Consider the following 20969-nt stretch of genomic DNA (forward strand, 5'->3'; position numbering starts at 1 on the left):
CCCCAGTGGCTTCTTGGCCCCTGTCTCAGCCTGTTCTGTGCCTCTAGCTCTGAGCAGAAGCGAGCTGCCGGCGGCCTCCAGCTTAACTCTAGGGCTCTAGAGGACCTTCGTTTTACATTTTTTTCTCTTTTCAGGAAGTTTCTAAAAACCTCACCAAGGAAAACGAGCAAATCAAGGAAGACATGGAAGAAATTCGAACCGAGATGAGCAAGCGAGGTAAAGAGAACTGCTCGGAGAGCATCCTGGACGGCATGCCGGACGTGCGCGCGGCATTGCAGAGGGACGCGGCGGCGGCCTACGCACCCCCAGAGGTACGGCCCTGGCTCCCAGGAAGCCAGGGGCACAGCCCAGGGGGCACCCTGCCAGGCTTGCACGCGGGCACCGAGCTCTGCACCTTCTGGTTCTTTCACGGCCGTGGTCTCATCTTCGCGGCGACAGGGCGGGGGGTGACTCGGGGTACCTGATGTTGGAGCCCAGAGAGGCTCAGCGCGTGAGTGTTGGAGCCAGGACTCCTGAGTCCCAGACCTTGTTGTTTCCGTCGTGCCCGCCCCACCCCGCAGCCGCCTCCTGGGGGAGCGTGTGTGCAGGCCGCCTGGGCCACTGGGGTTCGCTCCTGCCGTCCTGGCACGATTATGGAGAAGGGGAGACCCTTCTCCCGCGCTCTACGGCGCCCCAGTTTGCAGACGGGAAGCTCTGTGGCCCTCGCGTTCGTGAAGGGCCTGTGTGCACCACGACTCCCGGCGCTACACCGGCTGCTTTGCTTGGCAGCTCAGGCAGGCGGGCCGGCCCGGATCAGCCCGCACTTTCCAGAAGCGGAAACAAACCCAGCAAGGCTCCCGGGAGGCCTTACTCAGCCGGGAAGTGGTGGCCGGGGGGCCTCAGACCCCTGTCTCTCCCCGCCCAGTCGCATCCCGACGCGAGGTCCCTGTGTGTGCGATGGGACCCTGTCCCGAGGCGTCTGGAGTGACGCCCGATGGCCTCCTTGCCTACCAAGGCCCCCGTGTTCGTGCCCGTTTCTTTTGGCTTCAGTTGCTCGGTTCTGCTGATGTGCTAGTGGCTCCGAGCGTTAATCCCCACTAAGTGGGGTGGTTGTGGCCTGAGCTGCTGCCCGAGAGGTAGCATCCTTTGGGAGCTAACGCAGAGGAGTGGAAGAGGAAGCAGGTCAGGTGTGGTGGCCGGACTTGAATGTGAGACGCGGGGAGGGCGCGGGTCTGGGTGAAGCGTTGGAAGAGGGTCCCAGGAACCAGGGGCAAATGGCAGTGGAGGGAGGCCTGGCTGACCTCAGCCGGACCAGGGCTCAGGGGTGGGCGGCAGGGCCTGGGTTCCAGATGTGCCAGCCCGGGGCCGCGGGGGGTGGGAGGGGTTTGGGGAGCAGGGCCTGGGACACACATTGCCGTTGAGCTGTTGCTCTGCACCCGGACGTGGGGAAGGGCTGAGCGTTGCTACGCGGGACTCTGCTGCCTGGGCCACGAGGACCTGCGGCAACGGGGCAAGTCAGCCTGGGCTCGGGACTCTTGGAAACTCCTCAGAGTGGTGCCAGGCGGGCAGCAGCTGTGGGCCGGGGCGACCCTGGACACGTGTGTCCGAAGGTAGGACGATGGGGACTCTGGAGGCTGGAGAGCCCGAAGGCAGCAGGGAGCTTGCACCCTGCCCGGCGCATAGCTCCCAGTAGAACCAGTTCCAAACCAGAAACTAAGTATAAGCAAGGCCAATCATTTTCTGGCTTTGCCCATGATGACTACTTTGATGCTCCCTGGGACGTATCATATTTCTTCAACAATTATATTTATTCTCATGTTGAGCTGTGTGCCCCCCACCCCTCAACGGGCTGGCTGCGAAGCGTGTGTTTAGTCTGCTGGGTGGGTCATCCCTGAACAGATTGGAGCTTATAAACCAAAGAGCCGAGGATACCGGGGCTGGAAGGGACCTTGGAGGCACCCTCTCCCCCGACCCGGGGCCCGGCGGCTCGCATCCCGGCCCATCTGGCACGTCCTGCTGGCCAGGTGCCCCGGGGAGGCCGGCATCCCCTGTGCTCCCTGGCGTCCAGCTTCCCTGTCGGCTGAGCTGGCGATTTCGGCTGTTGTCTTGATGATACATTATGTGGTATGTTCAGCAACCGAACTCTTATTTCCTGAGGGCGAACGGTAAACCAAATCAAACACACCAAACGCTTTTTCTCTTTGCTCAGCAAAGCCCTTTCCCCTCCTGAAATCCCCATCCATCACACTGCTGAAGTTAGCGCAATCCGCCCAAAGCCGGGTGGTGGGGGTAGCGCCAGGGCCGGGGTGGGGGGGGGACAGGGGAGGAGGCCCCAGGCTGGCATCCTCCTCCCCTGCCAGGAAGGGGCATGTGGGGGCCCGGGTCGGTGGTTATCTTCAGGGCTCCTAGATGATCCTGGGGTTTCTCGGGGTGGCAAATGGCAGTTTGTCGGCGGCCTCTCTGCAAGAGGGTCCTCGCCCGGAGCTGCCTGGAGGGTTGGCAAGGGGCTCCGGGGCTGGGTTGGGAGAGGAGAGGCAGGGTGGGAGCGGGGACCCAGGGCCGCCAGGAGTTGAAGTCACGCAGCAGACTCTTGGATTAACGGAGGGAGGAAGGCACAGCTCGGTGGGGGCAGCTGCCGCCCAGCTCAGCCCGTCGCCAGTGAATCCAAGGAAATTATATGTTCTCTGGCAGAGGCTGCCATGGTCTTGCTCCATGTCCTTGGCTGGGAGAAGCAGCGGCGGTTCCCGCTTGTCCCGGGGAGCCGGGAATTAAAGACAGCTCCTGGGGTTGACCATGGAGAAATGACGGCGGCTTCTGCAATGCAGGGGGAGGCCAGGGTCGGGCAATTAGCCGCCCCACGGCGTCTGAGGCACGCCCCGGGGCCTCGAGTCAGCCGCCCAGCCTCCTTCCCCGGCGGGAAATGAGGATCCCCAAGTCTGCTGGGCACCCGCCAGACCGGGGCCCCGTGGACTTGGGGATGTCAACGGGTTTTCGGGTGGCAGGCGGGTTAGGGCAGCGGGGCTTCGTGTAAGGCGGCGGGTAGGCTCCGGAGACAGCGGCCCCGAACCCGCCCCTTCGCTGATTGACCTTCAGCCGATGTGCCGAGTGACCCTGAGCCCCTTTCCTCTTATCCATAAGGTCCGGGTGGTGCCCATTGTTGGGGTACGAAGGGACGTGTCTGGGCATCGTGCGTGCTCACCAGACGCATCCCTGCGTCTCTGGCCGAGGTCACCTCCCCAGCAAGAAATGAGAATTGGGGAGGGGCAGGCAGCGGGTGGGGGGGCTCCCCCGGCACGGGCTGGGCCTCTCTGGGCAGCGCTCTGGCCCCGGGCGCGGGAGGCGGGCGGAAACGGGCTCCAGCCTTGCAGGAGTGGGTGTCGGGAGCAAGGAGCTGCTGTCTGCTCTGTCACCTGGCTTGGCTCGTTTGTCGCGGGGAAACCGGTCCAGGCTGGGGGCATGGCCGGGAGCGACGCTGGGCTTTCTCCAGGCCAAATCTTTAAGGTCAAAACTTGAGCCCGATTGGCTCATTCCTGTGCACAGCGAGAAAGTTGGCCAGACGGCTGCGTTTCTGCCAGCGAATGTTCTGTGGCCCTGAAGGTCCGACTCTCGGGACACTGGGCATCTGGGGTTTGGTTTCCAATGGGCTCTGCTCTCTGGGTGCATTTCAGCGGGGTCTGGAGTAACGGGATTGAGGGGCGCTTACCCATCTCCTCGTGGTGAGAAGGGGGCTTCCATGGCTCAGGCGGCGATAGGAAGCTGCCCTTTCATTACTCGGCTTCTAGAGTCTTCCTGAGAGCGGGTCTGGGCCTGCCCTTAGGTCCCTTCGCACATCCCTGGTGGAGCCACCGCCCCAGGAGCTGGACCCATCTGTGGCCTCTGAACACAGGTCCTGTGTCCAAAGTTCATTATTTTCAGGGGTGGGTGATTGTGAATTTGGATTGGGTTGGGGGGCAGGTACATGACCTGACGGACCCAGGCAGGACCCAGAGACCCCGCCACACCATGGACACAGAGGGCAGACCCTGGGCAGAGCTCCACGGAGCACAGGCTGGCCCTTGTGCTTGACCAGAACACTCTGGCGGTGGTGCCATGGTGCCGTCAAGGTGCTCGGGTCACGGGCACCTACTGCAAAGCCTTGGTTGACAGGATCCCAGTGCCAGTCATAAATGTAGCCCCTTCCTTGGGGCCTGTCCTGATTCGAGTTCAGTGTACCAGGGGCGCCTGGCTGGCTCAGTCAGTAGAACATGCGGCTCTTGATTCCGTGAGTTCCAGCCCATGTTGGAGTGGAGATCGCCTAAAAAAAAAAATCCAACGCAACGAATATTGAGGAGCGCCCACTCAGTCACAGATGAGCAAGTGGTGGTTGCTGTTCCTTCTGTGCCTTAGAGTCTACAGAGACAGCATCCTTAAGTAACGCCCGCAGCAGGCCGGCGGGAAGGCGCCGTAACGGGGCTGTGGACTGGCGTCCGTTGGAGGGTGTTCAGTCCTGAGGAGAAGCCGCACACGCAGTGCTTCACGTAGAGGGGCTGCTGCTGTCTCACGGAGAAGAGCTTGGGAGGCAGGCCGACCTCGGCTGGTGCGCTCAGCTGCACGACGCCGTCAGGGATGCCCGTCCCCAGAATCCCCTCGTGGTCACAAGGTGGCTGCTCAGCGCCAGCCACCCTGTCCACATCTCAGGCCACACAAATTGGGAAGAGCACGGTAGATGCCTTCCAGCTGACTCAGCCTCCCTTTTAAGGAATTTTTCCAAAAGCTCTTTCCACCAACTTCTACTTATACCCCACTGGCCGGAACGCTGTCCCGTGGCTACGCCCACAAAACCCATTTCCCATCAGAAAGGAACAGGAGACGGGATTTGCGTAGTCAGTCAGACGTCTCTGCCACAATGTGCAAAAGTGGGGCTTGGGAAAGAGACGCTAATTATGGGTGAGAAGCTCAGGGAGTATTTTCTCGAGGGCCCGAGATGTTAGCCAGGCCTTGAGGAATGGGTAGATTAGGGTAAGTAGCTCTGGGGTGGGGGGGAAGGGCCGGCCTTCCAGACGGAGAAGGCAGTCCGAGCAAAGGCCCCGCAGCTCAAGGAGCCAAGAGGTGGAGGAGTCGGCTGAGGGCGGAGCTGGAGAGCGGGCTGCTGGGCTGGGCCGAGGCCAGCGCCGACGAGGGGTGTAAGCGCCAGGCCGGACCTCGGACTTTATTCCGGATGCACCAAGGGGTGGGGCGAGGGTTGGGTCCGTTCCTTCTGACAGTGGAGGTGACAGCTTCACCCTGAGGTGCGCATCTCGGGCCTCGCATCCCAGCCCCGGCACCGTTGTCCACACGGGGGCCTCCCTGGAAACCCCTGGGCGCTAGGCCGCGCTCTCCGGGCAGTCCAGCGTGGACGCTAGAGACACCTGCCGGAGCCAGACCGCCTGGGTTCAAATCCTGCCTGTCCCCCGACCTGCTGTGGGGCCTTGGGCCACTTACATAACCCCTCCGCGCCTCCGATTCCTAACCTGTTCAGGGGAGTGGTAAAGCCTTCCTACCCCGGAGGGCTCGGGGGAGAGTGGGCCCGTTGGCGAACGTGCCGCACGCAGAGCAGCGTGTTGGCTGCGGCATGGCCTCCAGCTGCCTGCCGACCGGTGACCTGCCGACCAGTGACCTGACCTTCCCTGTGTCCCCTCTGACGAGCAGTATGAGGAGCGGTTCCTGCAGGAAGAAACCGTGTCCCAGCAGATCAACTCCATCGAGCTGGTGCAGACGCGGCCCCTGGCTCCGCCCGAGGTGGTGAGGCCGCAGCGGCCCCTGCAGAGGCAGGTGCACCTGCGCGGCCGGCCGGCCTCCAGGCCCACCGTCATCCGGGGCGTCACCTACTACAAGGCCAAGGACCCCGAGGAGGAGAATGACATCGAAGAGCAGCGTGAGTTGGGGTCGGCAGGGGGCGGGGGCGGCTGCGGGCCCAGTTCCTCATGGTGGTTTTCCCAGACGGAACGCCGTGGACTCCGTGTCATTTGTGGTGACCCCTCTGTGTGTCCTCGGAGAGCCTGGCTTCCTCACATTCCTTCTCTGCTCAGCACCCAGCTCAGCCCCAGTTTCACTCACCATGAGAACTGAAGTCCTCACAGGGCCCCCGAGCCCCACGTGTCCCGGCTCCCGTGTCCCCCCACATCGCCTGTTGCTCTCCCGCGCGCCTTGCTGCTCCCCGGCCTCCGCAGGCATGTTCTGGCCTCGGGGCCTTGGCCCTGCTGCTCGTCGGCCCGGAATGCTGCTTGGCCAGCTCCTCATCCGGGTCATGACCACTTTATCCCTGACTGCAGCCCCACCCAGGACACCCCACACCCTGCCCCGCGGTCCCCCAGACCCATCAGGCGCCCTCTCCCTGACGTTAGTGTCGGCGCCACACGAGGGCGAGGATGTTGGTTTTGTTCGCTGTTGTCCCGCGTGCTCCATAGTATGTGCTGGATGAATGGGTGGGGCCAACCTCTGGGTGCCCCTGAGCCTGGGTGGGGCTCGGACACAGCCCCTTATTCGTTCATTCATTCATTCATTCATGAGAGACACAGAGAGAGAGGCAGAGACACAGGCAGAGGGAGAAGCAGGCTCCCTGGGGGGAGCCCGTGCGGGACTCGATCCTGGGACCCCGGGGTCACGCCCTGAGCCGAAGGCAGACGCTCCACCACTGAGCCCCCCGGGCGCCCCTCGGAGGCAGTCTGTTCCGAGACCCTCCAGGAGACGCAGTGCCCTCCCATCGCTGCCCCCCGCCCCCTCCTCTTCGGAAATCCCAGCCGGCTCCATCTCCGAACCAGGGCGTCGCGTTGAGGCGAGGAGCCCTGTCGTTAACCTGCCAGGACGCCGCCCGCTCTCCCTCATCCGACCGTGCTCCTTTCCCCGAATCACCGGTGACCTTGTGTTTGTTTCCCAGAAGACGAGTTTTTCAGTGGTGACAACGGAGTGGATTTGCTGATTGAAGATCAGCTTCTGAGGCACAACGACCTGCTGACCACAGCCACGCGGAGGCCGGCGGCCACCCGCCAGGGCACCCCCGGGATGAGTGTCACCCAGACCTCGGCCCAGGCCACGCCTTCCGATCCCAGCACCCCCGGCCCCACTCTGTCTGCCTCAGTGGAACAGGTCTCAGCACCACCCCATACCTCCTCAGTGGTGCCGGGTCCCACGACAGAGGTGGGCCCGGAACCTTCCACTCAGGTACCAGCCACCACTGTGGCCCGCTCGGCCACCCAGCAGCCTTCGGCCTCGGCTTCCCTGCTTGGGGCCTCTGGGGGCGCCTTTACCAAGGCTCCACCCACGGCCCCGGTGCCTCCCACCACAGTCCGAACAGACTCACTGGAGAGAGACGTGGCCACGGGGCAAGGCACGGCCCCTGCCAGCCCCACCCTGAGCCCCGAAGAGGAGGATGACATCCGAAATGTCATAGGTGAGTTTCTCCGGCCTGGCCCCCGTGCCCTGCCCAGCTCAGGGAACAGGACAGAGGAGCCAGGTGGTCGGACTCGTCCAGAAGGAAAAGCAAGTGGAGTTCGGCCTTCGGCCAGTGATGGGTGTTGACAACATCTAGGGCGGTGGTGGGTGGTAGAGAGACAGAGGGACGGAGAGAGAGCCCGTGCACACACGTATGAGTGGGGAGGAGGGGCAGAGGGAGAGAGTCTCCAGCAGACTCCCCGCTGAGCACGGAGCCCGACGCGGGGCTCGACCTCATGACCTGAGGTTTCCTGCAGTAGGTTTACCAGGCCATGGAATAACCAGGGATTCTTATTCGTGGAGTCGGAGCGGGGGCGCTGAAATCCCAGGATAAGAGAGAAGAGGGACTGGGGGTGTTCCTGGGCCCCAGGCCCAAACCTCATGAGCGGCGGCCCTGCAGAGCACGGGAACGCCGAGGCGTCGTGTGATCCGTGCTGTAGCAGAGGACGCGCGGAGAGGCAGGGGGGAGGAAGACGGAGCACCAGCGGGGCCTGGATGCCGAGAGGGCCGGGGCGGCTTTTCTAAGGAGGTGTCGTGTGAGCTGGGTTTTGAAGGACGAACAGGAGTTTTCTAAACAGAGAAGGGAGGTCTTCTCTTAGGTCTAAAGGAGCAACGCATGTTCCAGAAGCACGGGGAGTGCAGCCCCGTTCTGTGCCCTGTGCTGGGAGCTCCAGAGCCACACGACGGCCCTGAGAACAGTGGGACATGCGTTGGGGAAGGACAACTGGAGAAGGAAAGGGGAGCTGGCTGCAGGCGCCTGTCCCAGGGGGAACTAAAGCAGACATTCGTGCAGTCACCCCCCAGAGCGACCGAACAGTAATGACGCTGTCGAGTAACAGTCAAGATGCTTGTCGAAAACTGTCGGTGCTTTGATAGAAGACAAGGTTTGCCGCGGGGCCAGCTCTTCCTTCTTCCCATTTCCCGCTCCCTCGGCGGCCGTGTCCCCTCAGAACAAGGCGTAGCCGCTGCCAGCGCGGGTGCCGCAGGGGCACCTGCCGGGAGTGAGCACCTGGGTGACAGGCCGCTCTCGGCCCAGCCCTGGCCCTTCGACGGGTCTCCAGTGAAATCTTTGCCAGGGGCGGTGTCCTCCACAAAGCCCTGTGGCTTCTTGCAGTAGGTGTATGAGGCCGTGACGCAGCCGGGGAGCCTTCACGGGCCGAAATCCCGGAGTAATGGCTGAGGGGAAGCAGGCAGGTGTCCGTGTAGACAGAGCCCGGGGCGGAACCTGCTGGCCCTCGAGAAGCGGGCCGTGCTTGGGCCACAGACGTCGGGGTGCGAGCAGGAGACAGTGTGGTTTTCGTTTTCTTTCCCTTCCACGGTGGGGCCGAGCCGCCCCCGGCCTGGGAGGCAGCTCCCCCGCGTGGACCGTCAGCTCCGAAGCTGTCGGTCCTGCTCGATTTCTGCAGAATGCCCCGGGGCCCGGGCTTCCCACGTCCACACTGGCACATGGGGCCCCAGGCCCTGAGCGCCCCCGTACCTCCCCTCCGCCAGGGGTGTGACCCCAGTGGCCCGCGCCCCGCCGCTTCTCCCTGAGTGGGAGGGACGGTCCTCCACACACGTAGACGTGCCCCCCGGGTGGTCCGGGTACTGAGGCGAAGGCAGGCTGCGGGTGGGCGTGCAGCCCCGTTTATCAGCCTGGGAGCCTCCTCCCCGGTGGCTTCCCAGCCAGGCCTGGGGGTCTCGGCTGCGCCTGCCGCCTCCCCCCGGAGCCCGCCCGGGATGCTGGGCCCCGGCACAGAGACCCCGCGCCCTGCAGCCGTTTACGTGGTGGGGCCGGAGGCGGGAACACCTTCCCTCTCGGCACGTAGAGGGTGTGAGGTTCTGCTTCGGGACGGGCCTGTAGGGTTGTTCAGATGAAAGTCTTGCCTCTGGAGTCCCCAACGGTGAAAACACGGGGATGCGAGTGTGGATGCGGGGTTTTCCTCAAACACCCAGGGGTGAAAAGACAGGGTGGCTCAGAGAGGGGGACCCGGCAACGTGGATTCTGGGCTGGCTTGTTTTGGGGAATCATTTTTTTTCTTTTAAGATTTATTTATCTTGGAGAGACAAAGAGAAAAAGCACAGGAGCAGGAGGGGCAGAGGGACAGGGAGAGAGAACCTCAAGCTGACTCTGAGCCACAGAGCCCCGCGCAGGCCTCGATCTCACAACCCTGAGGTCACAACCTGAGCTGAAACCACAGTCGGATGCTCAACTGACCGCCGCCCCAGCGCCCTTCGCTGCGTTGCTTATCACCGTCGGGACGCCTGGGTGGCTCCGTGGTTGAGCACCTGCCTTTGGCTCAGGGGGTGATCCTGGGGTCCCGGGATCAAGTCCCGCCTCGGGCTCCCTGCAGGGAGCCTGCTTCTCCCTCTGCCTGTGTCTCTGCCTCTCTGTGTCTCTCATGGATAAGTGAATAAAATCTTAAAAAAAAAAAAATTGCTTATCACTGTCCAGTGCGTCCCTGGGATTTCCTTTCCAGAACCTTCTCTGCAGACCCCTGATTATCTGTGCTTGGAGAGTATGACCAGGTTGTGTTGTGCGTCCTGGTTGCAGGTAAATGAAAACCATTTGGCTGAAACCGACACAGGCCACGGTTTGCCGCCCGTGGGGTTCGTTTGCTGTTTAAGGAGTCCCGGCAGTTTTGATTTTGAGCTATTTGAGATGTGGTTTTAAATCAGGCTGCTTTTAAGAGGAACATCTATCCTGTGCTTTCCAAATCTGATTTTGTGATGTCCTAAAATGCCTGACCATGATCCTCAGGGGAATTGTAAACCCTTCAGAAAAACTCCAAAAACAAGTAAATTAGAATGAACTTTTAGTTATGAAAACAGGCAATTGGCTGAAGTGTAGTCAGTGTAGGACTAGGAAAGGAAAAATGCTGTCAGTGATGGCAGCCGGCTCTGCAACTGAGGGGTCGGCCGCCATCCCGGGGCCTGGGGGGGGTCAGCCGTCATACCGGGGTGTGGGGGGGGTCAGCCGCCATCCCAGGGCCTGGGGGCAGTCAGCTGCCATCCCGGGGCCTGGGGGGGCTGCTCAGGCTCCTGCAGGGGAAGGAAGGCTGTGCCACATGGGCCAGCTCACCCAGACTTTAGCAGCTGCAGCTCGGACACGGGGCTGGTTTTGGGCTGGGCAGGAGGGGGAGGAGCAGAGGGGGAACTGTCAGGGTGACACAGTGGCAGCGAGAGCCTGTCTCCTGTTGAATCCGGGAAACCTGATCTGTGAAGACGGGTCTCCCCCACAAGCCTGAGGCCCTAGCAGCCCCTGAGGTTTGCCTCCAGCTGGGGGGCAGCCTGCCATGCGTCAGGGGTGCTGGCCTGGGCTGCCCGGGAGAGGTGGTGCAGGGGTGGCCAGAGCCTCGCAGCGTCTGCCCAGACACCCCCCCTCCCCGGGCACCCTGCTCCACTTGCTTCGTCTCCCATCACTAACCAGCCCCCCGAGGCCACAGGGAACTTGGGTCAGAAGCAGGGCCTCTGGCCCTGGAAACAATGTGAAGGGGGGACGCTTCGTAGATGGACCAGGAGGGAGGAAGGTCTCCCCGCGCCAGGCCAAGTGTCACCCGCACCTGTCTCTGCGCCATGAACATGAGATGTGCTCGCTCCCCACGAGCTGACCGCCGAGGCCGGGGGGACCCTGGCCAGCATCGGGTTCTGGCGGTGGACCCCCGTCTCCATGCGTGGGGTGCCCCAGGGAGAGGGCACCCCCGCCCGCAGGGCGCCACAGGGTGGGGGGGGAGGCCCGTGCAGGCCCGACTAGGCCACAGGCTGGGGCCCTGGGACGGGGAGCCACGGGCCTGGTGGTGCCCGAAGCGCAGCCTCAACTCTGAACGCGGCTCCGACGCTTTGAAGCAGCGAAGACCCTCAGAGTCAGAGTGAAAGGCCGGTGCCGGGCAGGACGGGCAGGACGGCGTCAGGCGGTGTTGGCACCTCGGAGGCGGGGGGTGGGGGCGCGAGCCTGCTCGGACGTCATTCCCACTGCGGTGAAGGGCTGCCCGGGCGCTCTGGGTCCCAGGGACTCTTCTGGAAAGACATGCTGGCCCGGCTGTCTTGAGGGATGAGGCACAGCTGGCCAGGCGGAGGGAGGCCGTGGAGGGAGGGAGGCCGCGCCACGGTGAGAAGGAGCAGCCCGGCCCTGGAGCCCCGGGAGCGTGGGGGCACCGCCCTCAAGGTGGCGAATGGAAGGCTTTTCCCTCCCTTTCTTCTGGGCCCCCCCCCGTGCGTCTGGTCAGGCCGTTTTGTCTCTGCTCTTTCATGCCATTCTAACTGCAGGAATATCAAGCATTTACGTTACTAGCATGAGGTTTCCCGTTCATCTTTATACCGAGAACGTCTGTTGTAAATGCAAACATAAGGTCAGTTGAGTCCAGGGTGGCAGTCACCAGAGTGACAGCCCCCGGGCCCCCGTCCCGGCTCCTTCGACGGCCACAGCGGAGCGCTGCAGAAAGCCAGCTGCTGCTTCCCTCCCGACCTGTGCTGCCTCGGCAGCGCCCGCACCCCCCACCCAGGACGGAAGGCGGTGCGTGACCCCCTCTCCCCTCTTCTGCGTCCCGCGTGGCCCAAGTTGTTGGCCGAAACAGGGAAGTGACCCAAGGAGGAGGTAGTAGAGGGCTGCGTACCCGGATTTTCGCGTTTCTTGAGGCTCCACTGTGGTCTGCGTTCAAGGCAAGCTCTGGCTTGGGGGACGTGAGGCCTCCGGGGCTGTGGGCCTCACTCAGCTGCAGAGGTGGCCCGCCTGAGTCTGGCTGGACCCTCCCCCCGCTCCCCCCCCCCCCCCCCCCGGTGGGTCCGCCCGGAATTCCGTGTTCAGCAGGCCTTGCAAATCCGTGAGCAAGCACGGCAGACACACCTACGGGGTGTGCCCCTGTGCACACGCACACGCTTCGCCGTCCTCCTGGACTTGGCTCCTAGAACACAAGGGCGCAGGTAAGGTGACGGAGAAGGTCAGGATGGTGACGGCAGGGTGTTGCATCCAGGGCCCCCTTCTGAGCGAGGGCTCTGTGAGGTGGCCCGAGGACACCCTGGGGAGACACGCAGGCAGGGGCGAGGGACGTCAGGCTGGCAACCGAGGGCCGAGTTCATCCCAGGCTGGCCTTACAGCCTGAGTTTGGGTGCCTTCGGGTCTGCTGCTCCCCCACCGCCGCGGCCTCTGTTGTTGCGTGGACGATGCCCAGGGCTCCTGCCCCACCCACTGAGTCCCCACCCGTGCCCTGGGGCCATCAGAGTTTGGGGACTCTGAATGCGGGGTGGCAGGAGGAGGAGCGGCAGCCGGGCAGATGCACGCAGTGAGGCTAGAACCGGGCCACAGAGGCCGGGAAGGGCAGGGGGAGGTGGGAGACACGACCTGCCCGAGGCGCCCCAGGGTGGCTTCTGGCTGCGTGTGGCGCCGTCTCTGGGGGGCTGGGGGAGGGGGGGCTCAAGTGCAGCAGGCCGTCGGCGGAAGCAGAGAGGTTCCAGTTTAGTCCCGTGAAGCCTCAGGAACCAGGAGGCGCACAGGGAAGACAGTGCCAGTGGGCAGCTGGGTGGGCCCAGGCCGCGGGTCTCCTAGGGCGGGGGTGCAGGAGCCCCAAGACGGAAGGAAGGCGGGCAGAGGGAGCAGCCGGGGCAGGAGACAGCAAGTGAAAGCAGGAGGGAGGGGAGCTGGTCCTGCGGCGGGCGTGGGATGGGGCAGGCATGGGGGGCATGATGGGGGGGGACGGGGCGGCCGTGGGGGCATGACGGGGTGGAGGGGAAACGGGGCAGGCGTGGGTATGATGATGGGGCGGCCAAGGTGGGAGTGATGGGGTGCAGGGGAGTGATGGGGTGCGGGGGGGTGACGGGATGGGGGGGCAGCGTGACGGGCCCCGGGGCCCCCGCGGCGAGGCCTGCGCGTGTGCCACCACCGGGCCAGGACAGCGGGGGAGCCTGGGGAGCAGGTTTGCTTTGCAAGGTGGCAGAGCGCAGGTGGGCTCGGGCTCACGTGCCGAGGGGAGGAGCCCCTTCCTCCGGGACCCCGGGACCCCGGTGATGAAAGGTGCCGATGCCCAGGGCGCAGCGCACGGTCCCGGGCACAGAGCATGGGGGCCGCGTCCCCGCGCGTCCTCCCCGTGGCCCCTGTGAGCCCCCCTTCCCTCCCCCCACAGACGGTCCCCCCCGCCCTGTCCTCTCTCCGCGCTGACAGGTGCCGCGCCAGGCAGGTGCCTCTGGCGGCGGCTCGGGCCTCACGCTTTACCCACGCGGGCCGGGTTCCAGGCTCCGCAAGCTCCCAGGCTGCCCCCCACCCCCTGCTGCAGGTGGCCAGGCTGCCACAGGGGTGCCCCGAGGTCCGGGCTGGCTGCTGGGCCTCCCCTCCAGCTGGAGATCCCAGGATGCCACGCTGCGAGCGGACTCGGCCGTCCCCGTGTCCCACGTCTCCGGTACCAAACGACCGCAAACCTAGAGGCTCAAACAGCACGCGGGTTCCCTGGGGCCCGAAGGCAGGAAGTTGGGAACGAGTCTCAAAGGGGCTAAAATCGAGGCGTCAGAGGGTGGGTTCTTCCCCGAGGGCCCAGGGACAGATGTCGTCTTGCCTTTCCTGGCTGTGGGTGCTCCTCGCGTTCCTTGGCTCAAGGCCACATCCCCCACCCCCCGTTACACCTGCCTCTGCCTCCCTTAGGACACTTTTCCTGCAGAAGCTAAAGCTCTGACATTTCCGAGGCCACAGGGACTCTGGAGCTGGTAGCAGGGTCACGACCGAGGCCAGGCCACTGGTTCCAAACCCGGACAGGCTCTGTGGCCCCCCCGCCAGGACCCCACTGCCAGGAGCCTCAGAGCTGAGACGGGACCCCGTAGGGAATTCGGGGGCTGCCCAGGGCACCCCAGTACTTCCACACTCGGATGAGTCCTGGCTTCCGGGAGCTCAGCTGCACCGTGTGGTCTGCGGAGCCACGGCAGCCCTTCCACAGAAAGTCCTCGCCTCCCATCTGTGGGGCTCCGGGGCCTGGGCGAGGGGCCGCGCTGCGCTTTGCCAGGGGACGGGGGTGCATCGAAATGCTCGTCCCCGGGGATGGCACCCCGGGGTGACGACGGTGCAGAGGCAGCACGGCCTCTCCGCCCCTCTGTGCCCAGGAATGAGATCTTCAGAGCCTGTGGCCCGGGCCCCGCTGGAGCCTTGGCTTCTGTCGTCTTGACGAACTGAGCTCGGGGTGGGGGAACGAGGCGTTGGCTGGTGGCTTGTTTGTCCTGCGGAGCCTGACCCCTCCCCACTCTGTGCGGGCCTGCGTGGCCAGCCGTGTGCCCCCGTGGCCTAGGCCCGCGCCCCGGCCTGCCCAGTCCTGCCAGCTGGACGGGACCACCAGACCACGGCGGGGGTGGGGGCTGGGGGGGGTGGGCAGCAGGCTGGACGGCAGAGGCTGGGACAGTTGGGAAGTTGAGAGAACCCCGAATCTGAACTGTAGGCCTTTGTGTTTTGTCCCAGGTGAACGTCAGGGACCCGGTGTTCTTACCACTGTCGCCCACCTGGGTGCCAGTGTTGAGGTTCTGCTGGGAGGGCAGGACGCACCTTCCCGCCTCTGTAACCCGCCCGCGCGGGGGCAGAAGGCCCGGGGCCTCGGTGGTCCCGGCCTCTCGGTGTCTGAGGACCGCGCTCGACAGGGACACCGCATAGGAAGCCTGATAGGCCTTGCAGGCGGCCGGAGCTCGGCAGGACTCTGGTGGCCGTGCAGGGCGCCTCCTGGGCCCTGGGTCGCCCCAGAGAGCCCCTCGGGACTAACTCACGGAGCTCCTGTCCCAGGAAGGCAGACGCGGCTCGGAGGGGCTCCTGCAGCCGGAGCAAGCTGCCTACCTGGAGGAAGGGCCCCAGAAGGGGAGGGACCCTGGCGTCTCGCCCACAGTGCGATGGGGGCCACGGGTTGAGCAGGTGGGCCCCAGGGGCACGAACCTCCACTGCGCAGCGACGACTGGCGCCCGAATACCCTGGGCCGGACGCCTGCAGCGGGCGGAGCGCCGTGCCCTGGGTCGCACAGGCCGAGGCCTCGCGCCGGCTTCCCCGGCTGCCGCGTGTTCAGCCTCGGGCCCCGGCCCCCCAGACGCCCCCCTGCTGCCTCCAGGCCCGGCTTCCGCGGAGGGGGCGTGGCCAAGGGGAGGGGACGCCGTGGGGCGTAGCCAAGGGAGGGGACGCAGTGGGGGCGTGGCCAAGGGGAGGGGCCGTCGTGGGGCGTGGCCAAGGGAGGGGACGCCGTGGGGCGTGGTCAAGGGAGGGGCCGTCGTGGGGCGTGGCCAAGGGAGGGGACGCCGTGGGGCGTGGTCAAGGGAGGGGCCGTCGTGGGGCGTGGCCAAGGGAGGGGACGCCGTGGGGCGTGGTCAAGGGAGGGGCCGTCGTGGGGCGTGGCCAAGGGAGGGGACGCCGTGGGGGCGTGGCCAAGGGAGGGGACGCCGTGGGGCGTGGTCAAGGGAGGGGCCGTCGTGGGGCGTGGCCAAGGGAGGGGACGCCCGTGGGGGCGTGGCCAAGGGGAGGGGACGCCCGTGGGGCGTGGTCAAGGGAGGGGGCGTCGTGGGGGCGTGGTCAAGGGAGGGGCCGTCGTGGGGCGTGGCCAAGGGAGGGGACGCCGTGGGGCGTGGTCAAGGGAGGGGCCGTCGTGGGGCGTGGCCAAGGGAGGGGACGCCGTGGGGGCGTGGTCAAGGGAGGGGCCGTCGTGGGGCGTGGCCAAGGGAGGGGACGCCGTGGGGGCGTGGCCAAGGGAGGGGACCTCGTGGGGGCGTGGCCAAGGGAAGGGGGCGGCACGAGGGCCCTGGGGGGAGGACCTCGCGGGAGCCCTGGGGGCACAGGTGGAACCCGGGAAGGATGGTTTCGCAGAGGCTGGAGCTCGGACCCTTGAGGGGCGCCTGCAGGATTAGGAGGCCGAGGGCGGCAGGTGGCTGGGGGGCGGCCTGGAGGACTGGGGGGACGACGAGACGATGCTGAGGTGTCCAGGCCCGGGTCAGACGCCCCCAGGCTCACAGCCTGGACGGGGGGCTCGGGTTTCAGGGGCTTGGGGTGTTCCTCATCCCGCCCCCGCCTCCCGTCCCGGTCAGGAAGGTGCAAGGACACGCTGTCCACGATCACGGGGCCGACCACCCAGAACACGTACGGGCGGAACGAGGGCGCCTGGATGAAGGACCCCCTGGCCAAGGACGAGCGGATCTACGTGACCAACTATTACTACGGCAACACCCTGGTGGAGTTCCGCAACCTGGAGAACTTCAAACAGGGTAGGCGCCCCCCACCCCCCCACTCCCGGGCCACCACCTGCTCTTTGGGAGGTGACAGCGTCCCTGGTGGTGAAAGGACCGTGCACCTGCCCTGTCCTCTCTGCGCTGGGCTCCTGGCCTCCGGCTCCCTGCAGGGTGGGGAGGGGAGGGGCCTGGGCCCCGGGGGGAGGGGCAGGAGGAGGGGAGTGGAGGGGGAGAGGAGGGGAGGGGCGGGGCCTGAGTGGGGGGAGGGGCAGAAGGAAAGGAGAGGAGAGGAGGGGAGGGGGGCAGGGGGGAGAGGAAGGGAGGAGGAGAGGAGCCTGGGTCGGGGGAGGGGGAGGGGAGGAGGAGAGGAAGGAAGGAGGAGAGGAGAGGAGGGGAGGGGCCTGGGTGGGGGGAAGGGGGAGGGGGAGAGGAGGGGAGGGGCCTGGGTCTAGGGGGAGGGGGGAGGAGGGGAGGGGTCTGGGGGAGGGGGGAGGAGCAGAGGAGGGCAGGAGCCTGGGCCTGGGGGGAGGGGGAGGGGGAGGAGGAGGGGGAGGCCCGCGGGGCCGCCCCCCCACCCCCGTGACCCCGACCCCGACCCCGTGCCCCCCAGGCCGCTGGAGCAACTCGTACAAGCTGCCGTACAGCTGGATCGGCACGGGCCACGTGGTGTACGCGGGCGCCTTCTACTACAGCCGCGCCTTCACGCGCAACATCATCAAGTACGACCTGAAGCAGCGCTTCGTGGCCGCCTGGGCCATGCTGCACGACGTGGCCTACGAGGAGGCCACCCCCTGGCGCTGGCAGGGCCACTCGGACGTGGACTTCGCCGTGGACGAGAACGGGCTGTGGCTCATCTACCCGGCCCTGGACGACGAGGGCTTCAGCCAGGAGGTCATCGTGCTGAGCAAGCTCAACGCGGCCGACCTGAGCACGCAGAAGGAGACCACGTGGCGCACGGGGCTGCGGCGGCACCTGTACGGCAACTGCTTCGTCATCTGCGGGGTGCTGTACGCCGTGGACAGCCACAACCAGCGCAACGCCAACATCTCGTACGCCTTCGACACGCACACCAACACGCAGATCGTGCCGCGCCTGCTGTTCGAGAACGAGTATTCCTACACCACGCAGATCGACTACAACCCCAAGGACCGCCTGCTCTACGCCTGGGACAACGGCCACCAGGTCACCTACCACGTCATCTTCGCCTACTGACACCCCGGGCCTGCGGGCGGAGGCGCCGTGTGTGCGTGCGTGCGTGCTGAGGACGGGTGCGAGGGGGGGAAATATATATATATTATTTTGTATAATATTGCAATTGTAAAATGACAGTTTGGGTCTATTTTTTTTTAAAGTGGATTGTAGATCGATCCATACGCGTATGTGCTGGTCTCATCCTCCACGGTTTATATTTTTGTGCAAATGAACTTCTTTTGACCAGGAGCCACCTTCCTTCGACCCCTCCCGCTCCCAGATCCCAGCCGCTCTGCTCCGAGGGGTTCATCCATCAGGGTCCCGCAGGCAACCGGGAGCGGAGGAGGCGAGAAAGAAGTGTCAAGGGGCGGGAACATTTTTATGTATTGGAGAAGTTTTAAAAACCCAGAAAAAATGCTTTCTGTTTGTTTTTTTTTTAATAAAGAAGAAATGTAAAACCATCCCCGGCTGTGTCAGCGCCGCTGTATCGCGCACGGGGCCCCGGGTCTGCGCCCACAGAGCTGTTTCCAGGCTGGGCCGCGTCGCCTGGGGAGGGGGTGCCCGGGGCGCCGGCATCCCCAGGCCCGAGCACCTGAGCACCTGCGCCCGCCGCCAGCGACCGAGCCCGGCCGCTCGGTCCCGCTCCTTTTGCGCACGAGGTGGGAGGCCGTTCATCTCAGTCCCTGCGAGGCCGGGTGTGGGGCCAGGAGGCTGGGGGCGCGGGGGGCGCAGTCGGGGGAGCATCTGCCTTGGGCTCAGGCCGGGCTCCGGGGCTCGGAGCCCCCGTTGGGCCCCCGCTCAGCAGGGAGCCTGCCTCCCCCTCTTCTCCCCCTGCTGCTGCTCTCCCTCCGCACAGGTGCGCTCTCTCCTCGATCTTCAAAAAACAAAACAGGAGGCTGCGGGCGACCCTGTCCCTGCCCTGCCGCAGAAGCTCTCCCGCGTCCCTCCGTCCCCATCCTGGTCGTGAACGTTGGCCAGGCCTCCCCGCCCACCGACCGTCCAGGAGAGGGGCCTGGTCTGAAACCAGCACCGAGGGCAGGGGTGCGGGGCGGGAAGGCCTGCTGGTCCCTGGACACAAAGGAGGGGGCGGAAATTGGGGAAAAGCCTCAGCAGGTGACTCCTGAGTCTGGGAGGAGGGCCGTCCTTCCCCAAGGACGAAGTGGGAAGACCACATCGTGTCACCGCGCTGTCCCCTCTGGCCCTTCCCCCCCCCATTGCTACCTGGGGAGACCTGCACAGGCCTTGGGCGCCTCCCGCACGCTCACCGCACACATGCGCACACACGCACCTGCCTCCTGCGTGCATCCGCGTCCTGCTTACAGCCTCCCTGCGTGGGGGCCTCCACCCCCACCCAGCTCTGCCTCTCCGCCTGCACCGTTTCACATAACAAATACCCAGATGACTCCATCTGTCCTGGGGCGTTGGGCCAAACTTCCCTGAGCCAGTGCCTGCAGGTTTCGGGGCAGCAGGAGGGCGGCGGGGAGAAAGGGGGTGTCCGGGTTCAGGATGGGGGCAGACGAGGCCCGTGTGCAGAGGCCCTGTTCGGCCAGAGGGGGGACAGGGTGCTCATCAGGCCCCGGGTTGGAAACCGGAGCAGAGACCCAGGCCCGATGTCAGGCTGCTCCAGGGGGGCGGGGAGCCACAGGGGTGCCACTGGTGGCTACTTCCGTCCCCTGGAGACGTTCACGTAGCTCCCTCCTTCTGTGTAAAGTGACCTACTCACGGCTCACGGGCTCCTGAACCAGCACCTCTCCCAGTGCCCTGTCCTGCTGGGTGGCCCCGAGGCGGGGGCAGGTGTTTGCCCTCGAGCGCCTGTGCGCCCCCGACCCCCCCAGCCCCGCCCCCAGGCTTCGGCACTTGGCTGGGCCCTTCGGACTCCAGGGCCTCCTGAACTCTCTGGCCCTCATGCTAACCTAGAGGCCCCCGAACCTGCAGGCTGGCCTGCCTGTGGTGGCCGCAGGGACCCCAGACTGCCATCCACAGGAGGGGGCAGCCTTCAGGGCCGGGCACCCGGACTAGCAATCGGGGCCAGTAGGAAGTGGTTAGGCTCTACCAGGGCCTGGCTGGTGTGCGAGATAGAGTCCCGAGAGGCCCGGCCTGCCAGGGTCCCCCCAGCCAGCACCTGGACCGCCAGGGCCCCCCCAGCCAGTATCTGGACCGCCAGGGCCCCCCTGGCCAGCACCCAGCCTGCCAGGGGGAGCACCCCCTTCTAACTCCCCACTGAGCTACTACCCTTGTGCACAAACTCCAGCCGTGCCTTGTTCTGGTTGTGTGATCTTGCACAGTCATGGACCTGCCTCATCCGGATGTTTGGGGCCTTCGTGAATTAACAAGTTAATCATAATTAACAAGGGCGAAGCCCAAGGTAAATCCTAGGCACTCGGTAGTTTTTATTGTGAAAACCTGCGATCATAAGAAAAACGGAAGAATGTAGACTAAATCCCCATCGCCAAAATATAAACACCATCAATATTGCGTTATACTTGTTTCCTCGGCGTTTTACACAATTTGCTGGCATTTTTTCCCCTTTTTTTCTTTTTTTACATTAAAGACATGCTGACATTTAATCCAGTGAAGGAAGCATCTCTTAAAAGAAGGACCTACGTCTACGTAACTTCGACCTAAATGGACTAACAAGTCCTTCAAATCAGTGACACCCACCCTCAAGTTCCGCCGATTCCCTCAAAGATGTCTTGTCCCTTTGGGTCTTTAAGCCGTAAGCTTTCCTTTAATCCCCGTATTTGTCTGAACTAAGAAACCGGTGGGCACTGGGCGTGCGTCCCCCCTTCCCGCATGTCGCAGGTGTGCCCAGGAGCTGCTGGCTCTTCGCGAACATCATATGCAAGCAGCTCCCTGGGCTGCTGGCTTCCTTCAACTCTCCTTATTTTTTGTTTTTTGTTTTTTTTTAAAGATTTTATTTATTCATGAGAGACACAAAGAGAGGCAGAGACACAGGCAGAGGGAGAAGCAGGCTCCCTGCGGGGAGCCCGACGTGGGACTCGAACCCGGGACCCCGGATCACGCCCTGGGCCGAAGGCAGGCGCCCAACTGCTGGGCCCCCAGGGATCCCTTCCTTCAACTGTCCTCTCCTTTGTTCCGCTCTGCCCCGTTTTTCCTTAACCTGAAGTCAGAGGCAAAGGTCTGATGGGATCCAGACTCCGTGGTTTTGGCCAAAACGCCGCGAGGTTGAGCTCGGTTTTTCCGTG

At 64.7% G+C, this 20969-nt stretch overlaps 1 protein-coding gene and 1 long non-coding RNA gene across 2 annotated transcripts in view; one reads left to right on the forward strand and one right to left on the reverse strand.

Moving 5' to 3' along the window:
- Window positions 1-18224, forward strand: part of OLFML2B (olfactomedin like 2B) — a 35663-nt gene extending 17439 nt beyond the window's left edge. Inside the window, exons 4-8 of the mRNA XM_025420860.3 lie at window positions 135-311; window positions 5647-5872; window positions 6875-7387; window positions 16432-16608; window positions 17183-18224. Coding sequence (XP_025276645.1) covers window positions 135-311; window positions 5647-5872; window positions 6875-7387; window positions 16432-16608; window positions 17183-17784 — 1695 coding nt within the window. The 3' untranslated portion in view covers window positions 17785-18224. The remainder of the gene's footprint in view (window positions 1-134; window positions 312-5646; window positions 5873-6874; window positions 7388-16431; window positions 16609-17182) is intronic.
- On the reverse strand, window positions 11617-15796 carry LOC112643046 (uncharacterized). Its single transcript, XR_003125554.3, has 3 exons — window positions 15203-15796; window positions 12251-12308; window positions 11617-12119 (listed from the first exon to the last, which is right to left on the reverse strand). It is a non-coding gene; the product is annotated as an uncharacterized LOC112643046 (long non-coding RNA).
- Window positions 18225-20969: the final 2745 nt, after the last annotated feature.

This window comes from Canis lupus, chromosome 38, assembly GCF_003254725.2.
Source record: "Canis lupus dingo isolate Sandy chromosome 38, ASM325472v2, whole genome shotgun sequence".
In the NCBI taxonomy this organism is placed as follows: domain Eukaryota; kingdom Metazoa; phylum Chordata; class Mammalia; order Carnivora; family Canidae; genus Canis; species Canis lupus.